This window comes from Mytilus californianus, unplaced genomic scaffold, assembly GCF_021869535.1.
Source record: "Mytilus californianus isolate M0D057914Y unplaced genomic scaffold, xbMytCali1.0.p SCAF_3, whole genome shotgun sequence".
NCBI classification, from domain to species: Eukaryota; Metazoa; Mollusca; class Bivalvia; order Mytilida; family Mytilidae; genus Mytilus; species Mytilus californianus.
Window position 1 is genome coordinate 107,332,537 of NW_026262679.1, and position 8,794 is coordinate 107,341,330.

The 8,794-nt window shown below is 30.2% G+C and overlaps 1 protein-coding gene across 1 annotated transcript; it reads left to right on the forward strand.

The window, feature by feature from the left end:
• The first annotated feature begins 96 nt into the window (after nucleotides 1-96).
• On the forward strand, nucleotides 97-6,475 carry LOC127735712 (complement C1q-like protein 3). The gene is made up of 3 exons (XM_052245984.1): nucleotides 97-196; nucleotides 683-733; nucleotides 6,044-6,475. Exons 1-3 carry the CDS (start codon nucleotides 115-117, stop codon nucleotides 6,457-6,459), a joined length of 549 nt encoding a protein of 182 aa, XP_052101944.1. The 5' UTR covers nucleotides 97-114; the 3' UTR covers nucleotides 6,460-6,475.
• Nucleotides 6,476-8,794: the final 2,319 nt, after the last annotated feature.

The window sequence follows — 8,794 nt, forward strand, 5'->3', positions numbered from 1 at the left end:
TGTTTCATATTACCTGACAATTCCTATTTCCTCTAACCTTATTTTTTCATATAATACAAAACTATAAAAGTCTATTGAATATTGAAACGTTGCAAGTATCCCTTTAGAGATATCATGAGTATAATGTACAGCATCTGTGTTTTAACATTGGTTTTATATGGAGATATGATAATGGGATCATGTGATGTAAAGCTAGGTAAATAATTTTATGACTTTAGACATATTTTTAAGATAAGGAAAGATGTTTTTGATTCAGAAATGTTATCCTTTAACAATATATGCCCCCATCTTTAATAATTAAGCCAAAACAAAACAAAAAATAAATTATCTAACAATATAAAAAAAAACACATCATACACTAAGTGTAAACAAATGAATACTTCTCTAGTTTGCCCGTGTTGACAGGTGAATTTAATCATGAAAATGTCCATGCCATTTGGTCTCTTGTGGAGAGTTGTCTCATTGGCAATCACAACCAAATCTTCTTATTTTTATAACCTACTTGTTGGTGCATGTCAACATCAGTTGCATAGAATCAATTTTTTTTTATCATTTTATTCCAACTGCTACTGATATTTTTGTAGTTTAAACAAACTGAAATATAATGCAAGCTTTTCATTTTTAAACATAACATACACCATTTTTATACTATCAGATATGTTTATTTCATATTTCTCTTCAGAAAGTTCACTTCTCAAGGATCTAGTTGAAATGTTGTTAAAGAAAGATTCAGGTAAGATTGAAATATTGAGCTGTTACCAAAAATATTAAAATAATGAATTGTAGCTAAAAAACTTAAGGTTACAAGAGCGCAATTATTCATAATGCATTTTCCATAGGGTACCAGTGGTGTTCCATATTTTATTTCTCGAAGACTACACAAACTAGGAAAAAATGGGTAGCAGTTCCTGTTACTAGAAATGCCAGTGTTGCATAACAAACAAAAAAATATATATGGTCATGCGGCAAAAATTGACTTAAAATGCAGTTGAAAAACATCGTCTATTTTTTAATGAAAAAGGCATATTTCTAATGGCTCCGACGTGCAGAAATGGAAGATATTTTCTATACTTTGTAAAATGTGAATTTGATTTTCTGGATTTTTTAAACCTAATTGGATAAGCTTTTGATTAAAAGTAATTCCATTCCTGTATCATCCAATCAGAAGCCGTACAAGATTCTATTCTGAGTACCATCTTGGGGTAAAAAAACTTGCAGGTAAAATGTAAACAAATAAGTGGGCTCTTGTAACCTTAAAGATAATCATTCTCAAGTAAAGAAAGAGTTTCAAGCTGCTCATATGCCTGTTCAAATGTCCTTAAATAATATATTTTAAGTAAATTCTGACAATTCGATATATTTCTTACATTGCAAAAATTATAACTAACTTACTCTCACTTAGTTATCTATTTAATTATTTATTTACAGCAACTTTATACACTTTTGTAGAATTTAACAAATAATTGATATTCAATATCACCAGTGATGCATTAAAAGTTAAAACATATTTTAATCATTATGAAAGTTTTGCCATAAAACACCAGGGTTTATTGGAAGAGTTCTGGTCAACGTGCATTATTCTTTACAAAATATTAATTGCACTTGCAATCATGAGCAAACTAATATCTTCCTAATAATGTTCATCAATATCAGTCAGGGGAATTACCAAAATAAGTGATTTTTAAATCACTCATTTAAGCAACATATTAGAAATTCTGTGATTTTGCAGTTTTACCCAAATTTTAAAATTTTTAACATACAGGTTCATATCATATCTAATTATTAGTAAAATTGAAAGAAAAAAATGGATCTTTTGCTTCTTTTAGGTAGCAAGGTTTATGCCTTTGATTTAATCATTCATCTGTAAATTCTAAATTTGTTGAAAAAATAAGCACTATTATGAAGGCTTTACATAATGATCTACAACAGATTTTTCCCAGTAGTGGGAGTATTTTTCCTGTAAATTTCAAGGTTTCAGCTTTCAGATTATGTAATAAAATTTTACTGTTTGCAACCAAAATTTAACTGTATGTGGGTGTTGAAAAAAATGGGGGATAATAAATAAAAAAATATTTAAAGAAGTGATCTTTTAAAAGAAAATAGAGGTAGGATACTTGAAAGGGCATTAGCTGTCAAATTCATGTTCACTGATTTGACTAAATTTCTCATATTTGATTTATAACATACAAAAAGTATATCCAAATAACAAAAAGTCTATAATAAACAATTAACAATGCTTGGACTGGATAATATGTATCAGCATTTCGTGTATATTTTTGTCTAGACATCATCTAATTAACCATTGAGATGACCACAGAAGACTGCTGACGGTCATATAACCTGATATAAACATAAACATAAATAGATAGCGACCAAGTGCAATTGGATTTTTCTAGGTCTGTTTGAGTTTATGTTGTAGGTTAAAAAGTATGTTTATCATCATTTTATCCTGTATAAGAATGATTTTTTTGTGGATCAATTCAGTTAACCAAATGGTTCATCCTTGTTTCAATTTCAATGTTGACATTCTTTCCCTTTCAAAAGATGAATACATGTGCAACCCAGCTCCAACTAAGGGGTTAAATTGAAGGTCACATGAATATGGATTCAATGAGGTCATTTATTCACTTGCAAGTGAATAATTCATCATCGATATTTCTTAGCTTATATTGACAAAATTTAACCAAACTGGCTGCTTTAAGCCAATTATTATTTCACTTTTTCACTTTCATTAATGATTGAGCAAAAAAAATAAATCGTATTTTATTCTTTTTATATCTCGTAGCTAATGCCCCTTAAACAAGTGATTTTCATGCCATCCCAGATTCAGTACAGGGTCATCACTTGAAATGATTGGTCATCCTATTAACACAGATACTGGTTTTGATAATTTTAGCATCATAATTAGTCCCAGGACCAATAACATTATATTTTCAAAGCTACAATAAAATATCAAAGTACTGAAGTACTGAACATCGGATGACCACAAGTTCTTGAGGATGGTCAAAAGCACTTGAAAAAAAAACAACATATCTCTTTACCTGAAACTGAGGTTAATGTACAGAGATATATTTTTTTCTAGACAAGTGCGTGCGAGTATGATGAATAAATGACAGGAAATTCAACTTCACCGTAATAACTATTATATTGTAGTGATACAAATCAGTATACACTGATTTGTTGTTATATATTATATTAAAATAACAGTTACATATATATATGATTTGCATCCGTTTGTATATCATTCTATTCTACTGTTCTAATAATAGTGCAATGCAAGTGCATGGTGGACACTTTTCTGTAAAAATTCGATTTTTCTAAGATTGGATACGAGTAGGCATTCATATTTTCCCGCAAAAACAATTACAGAGTTACCGGTCCTGTCGCAAAACGTTCTTTGAGATATTCTTCCGCATGCTTTAACACAATTTTTCGGTACGTGTGCATTGATATTATCAATGATTTTTTACTTACATATATATATCTAACTACAAAACATTTTCACATTATTAATTTATGTTGTAAACAAAAATATTTTTATCAGTATTCATTGAAGAGATGTATTTATATCAAATGACAAGGAATGTTATTTTGCACTCGTTTATGTGCGCATATTTATCATGTTTATAGATCGGTTACAAACCCAAAACTAATTTACATAATGGAAATCTAGGCGATAGCAATACATCGAATGACCTCAAGGTCATCGCGATGTAAAAATCACTTAGTTTGGTGATTTATTTGTACTACTTAAATAGATGATTATTAAAGAAAGACTACTCTTACTTGCAACTTTCTGTAAAAAATGTTACTTTTTTTAGAAATCACTCATTTAAGTAATTCCCCTGACTGAATATAGATGTAGCAACACTGTAATATTACTGAAAGTTCAAGGCTTGATAATTCATTTTTTTTCAAACATTGAAAAATGTAACTCAGTTCTTGAAGAGTTCTCATATTCTTGCAATTAAGATACATGTATTCAGATTTGAGGTAAAATGGGAATATTACATCCTGGATTACAAATCACTGCTAAAGATTGGTGGCAATCATAACTTAAATCAGCAAGATTTGATACAGAAATGAAACTTATTAATGGTAGAAACATTTTTTACAAAGACAGAAAATTGTTTAATTGATAAATTATACACTTTAGCTTTATAAGGGTAGATTAATCAGATAATTTAGTTTATTAAAAGAATGTACTATAAAACATTTTAAATCTCTCTATTTTGATATGTAGTAAAAAAATGAATACGGTGACCACATTTTAAAATTTTTCTTTTTATTCTATTCACTGTTAATTCAGAAATGTTTACAATGGTTTTATTATTGCAAACATTTTGACAGGATAGGTGTTGCAAAATAGCTTGCATAATAAATTTTGATTGCATTGAGTGTTCACACAGAGTATTTTTGCATTTTGTTATTGCTCAACAAACGCAATAAATGCATACCAAAATTTCTGAATTTACAGTACAAATGTATATGAAAGCCTTCTTTAAGAGCTATTTTTTTATATTTAAAAAAAATTCAAACTTGTGTCATTCATGTCATTAGCTAACCTTCTAGTCTGTGTTTTTTTCTGTTTGTTTATAATTAATACAAAGTATAGGTATCTTCCTTTATCCATAGCTTGAAAACAAGCTCTATGTCTATACTTTTTATTAATTTTATATATTTTAACACCATACTAAAAACTAAATTTTGGCAATGAATAAAAACAAATTCTATCATTTCTTGTTTATACTCCCTTATTAACTTCAATAATTGAATTCTACATATAAATGGTCTCTTGCAAGTACATCAAAGAAGCTAAAGGTTCTAAAGAGCCTGTGTCGCTCACCTGCATCTTCAACAATAGCCATATTTTTGGTCAAAATCATCATGAAAGGGCAACAAATAGATATAAGAAGATGTGGTATGAGTGCCAATGAGACAACTCCCCATCCAAGTCACAATTTGTAAAAGTAAACCATTATAGGTCAAAGTACGGCCTTCAACACGGAGCCTTGGCTCACACCGAACTCTATAAAGAGTTAACTGACAATTTCAGTCGTGTTGACATGTTTGTAGATCTTGTCCTGCTGATCATTTTTTCTTTATAAAGTTTCTAACTACATCTATTACACTTTTCAATATAATAAACAAAAACTCTAAAAATGGTAAAAAACATCTTTAAAAGGAAATAACTCCATTAACAAGTCAACTAAAGATTTCAGCCGTGATGGCTTATTTGTAGATCTTGACTTGCTCATCATTTATCCTAATTAAAATTTCCCTTTATCTATTATAGTTTTCAAAATAATAGACAAAAAAATTTAAAAAATGATAAATTTAACATTTATAAAGGGCTACAACTCAAGAAGTCGTCTGACAGTTTTGACGTAAATAGACAGCAAGTAGATCTCAACATTCTGAACATTTCTGGCCCTGTAAGATTGAAATATGGCCCAGTAGTTTCAGAGGAGAAATTTTTTGTAAAAGTTAACAGGCGCCAAGTGATGAGAAAAGCTCACTTGGCCTTTCAGAAAAATGCAAATATCAAAGGTCTTCATTTTGGTTCCCAAATTTTTTTACTTCCTGACAAACATGTAAACAATTACAGCAATCAAAACCACACATGGAATTATTTCAAATTCATTATTTGATTAATTTTGATTCAGGATTTAATTAAAGGACCTTTGTGAGCACACTCACATACCTCACGCCCCAACATTGTCACTGGACAAACAAAATCTCACCAGATTCCCGAGTTCAAAGACTCATAACTCTACAAAAGTCAACTGATAAAAATTTTCTTGTGGATATGTACATTTAAATATTATATCCTCATTAACTACAAACTTTCATGAAATTCTGTTGCGTGGTTTCAAACAAGAACAGGACTGACGGACGGACGGACAGATAGAAAGACAGACGGACGGGTAAAAAACATTATACCTTCCCCAACTTCATTGCGTGGGGTATAATTATGAAATTTCTGGCCTCAATATTTTACTATTACATGTACCAGTATTACAATCTTCATGATCTATTGTAGATAAAGGATGTGCGTTGTTCAATGAGAAGAAAATTCCTGCTTTTTCAGCTGCTTTGACACAGTCAAAATCACTTTCAGCAAAGGAGATAATAAAGTTCAACAAAGTGATGACAAACATAAGAAATGGCTACAACCCCAGCACTGGCATTTTCACTGCACCTATTTCAGGTGTATATCAGTTTTCTTCAGTAGTTATGAGTCAAAATGGGAAAAAACTTGTTGCCACTCTTTTTCTCAATGATACCAGAGTATCCAGTGTGTACATAAAGTCTATAGCTTACCAGACAGGGGCCCTCAGTATGGTATTGGATATACAGAAAGGGGATCAAATAACAATGAAATCTGATTCCAGTTACAGTATTTATAGCGACACCATGAATTACAGCACATTTTCCGGACATATGATTTCTCAATAAACAACTTTGATATACATTTATTTATTTATTCATCTATGTCATATTATAATCTGAGGAGGGTTTGTTCCCATAGTATCCTAATGTTCTTGTTGATCATTGGTAACTTTTGGAGGCTATTTATTACAAACAATTTCATAAATAATTGTTAAGGTTGATGGTTTCTTACAAAATTCTGATGTTTGGCATGCTGATAGATATATTGGATAGTGTTGGTTATTAGCGTCATTGGATTGTTGTCTCATTGATGTATTTCCTACATCTCCTGTTATTCATATTTATTATCATAAAATAAAGGACCCCACACCTGATTTTCAAAATCCCCAAAATCTAACCTTTTCGGGGAAAATTGACTAATTTTCAATGGAAGTTATACACTTTCCAATTTATTTTTTGCAATGTCATAAAACTTTTCAATGTCTTTTGACAAAACCAAGACTTCCCACATAAAATAACATTTCAGCAAAAGTTAGTAAATTATTTCTATTATTAACCATAATATATTCTTTGTTGGATCATTTTTGTAAAATCAGGAAGCAATCATTTGATTTTGATGATAGTCAAGGAACAAACATTTTTTGTTGTGATTTGCAAAAGCTAAAAATTACAGATAAACAATAAATTTTGCTTGTATTAATTCTTTCTGATCAAACTATAGTCAAGGAACAAACATTTTTTGTTGTGATTTGCAAAAGCTAAAAATTACAGATAAACAATAAATTTTGCTTGTATTAATTCTTTCTGATCAAACTATCTTATACATATGCATCATATTGATACCTAGATAGTGTTAGATCCCACTGGTGTTGCAAAAGGATGGCAAGAAAAACAACTTTTTCTTAAAACCTGTGTCCAGTACGTCTCAGCCCCTGTCCGATTCAAATTTACAATATAAAAATTTGAAGCCATCTGTGTTTTTTTTAAAATAATATAATGTAAACACACAACCAGATTTAGATTTTTACAAATTAAACAAGTGAAACTGCGAGCTACTGCTCACTGATGATACCCCCACCCAAATATTTCGGTAAACAGGAAGTTGTTGAGTGATGAATCTGAAAACGCATCACACGGTATAGATGACTTATATAAACCCTGAAACCAAACTTCAGAAATCCTTGTATTGTAGTTCCTGAGAAAAATGTGACAAAAATTTTCAAGTTGGCTATCATGTGTAAAATGATACAAGTGTTCGGTAAACAGGAAGTTGTTGAGTGATGAATCTGAAAACGTATCACACAGTATAGCTGACTTATATAAACCCTGAAACCAAATTTCAGAAATCTTTGAAATGTAGTTCCTGAGAAAGATGCGACGAAAATATTCATGGGAGGGAGGGACGGACGGACTGATGGATGGACGGACAAACAGAGGTAAAACAGTATAAAGCAGGGGTATAATTAAAAAAGAGTGCTCATGAGTCAGATCTTCATCGTCTTATTGTTCACCTAAGGTAAAATATCACTGCCTAAAATTCAAAGAGGTTTTTATTTAGATATGTAATTTACAATATGCTTGTCAGTAGTTTCATCCTTCCTCAGTTTACTAAATTAATGAAATGCAACAACTTGTCTAATTACCAGTCTTGATTCCAAAATTATGAGTAAGAAATCTAATTATTTCAGTCAAGATACCTGGTATGAAATTTTTGATAATAAACTAGTAGTTTTGGTCATTGTTATATAATTATAATAACATCAAAAGTTTGATGCTGGTATGACATTCAACTGTTCAAGGAGAGGGATATCTTATTCAAAATTTTATTAAAGCTTTTTAGAGACTGTTTCATTGAAACATACACAGGACTCATGAAAGACTCTTTGAAAATGTGACAACCATCAAAAGAAACAATTTTAGAAACTAAAAAACTTATCACCGTGGAATTTTAACGCAGTAGCTTCTTGTTCCTTTTTTCTATTTTCAGAAAATACAGAAAATTATATCTCCATTCAAAGATTAGATGGAGAAACATGAAGTCTTATTCATGTTAATATTTCATTTCTAGAATTAAATTCTCTCTGTTAATTTTTTTTTAACTATTGTGGGTGGCTAGAGGAAAATTCTAACATCTGTGAAAAATCAAATTTCATTGGGAAAACAAAAATTGTGCTTGCTTGCTTCTCTTTTTTGACAGTAGAAGCCTGAAAAAACTAGAAATTAATTTGGTGTGGCCTGAAGTAAAAATTATAACATGTTTAAAACCAACCTCTGGCAATGTCTACAATATTTCTGATCTTGTCAATTTTCCATCTATGCAGTTGTCTTAATCTTTCCATTTTATCCTTAATTTCTCCAATCTCTACTTTCTTTTCAATCTGAAACACAAATATCATACAAA

Excerpts from the sequence above, each read along its gene's own strand:
- LOC127735712 (XM_052245984.1), top strand. The coding sequence starts at position 115 with ATGAGTATAATGTACAGCATCTGTGTTTTAACATTGGTTTTATATGGA. Across the intron at positions 197-682 it reads ATCATGTGATGTAAAGCTAG|AAAGTTCACTTCTCAAGGAT; the intron begins GTAAATAATTTT and ends ATTTCTCTTCAG. Across the intron at positions 734-6,043 it reads GTTGTTAAAGAAAGATTCAG|ATAAAGGATGTGCGTTGTTC; the intron begins GTAAGATTGAAA and ends GATCTATTGTAG.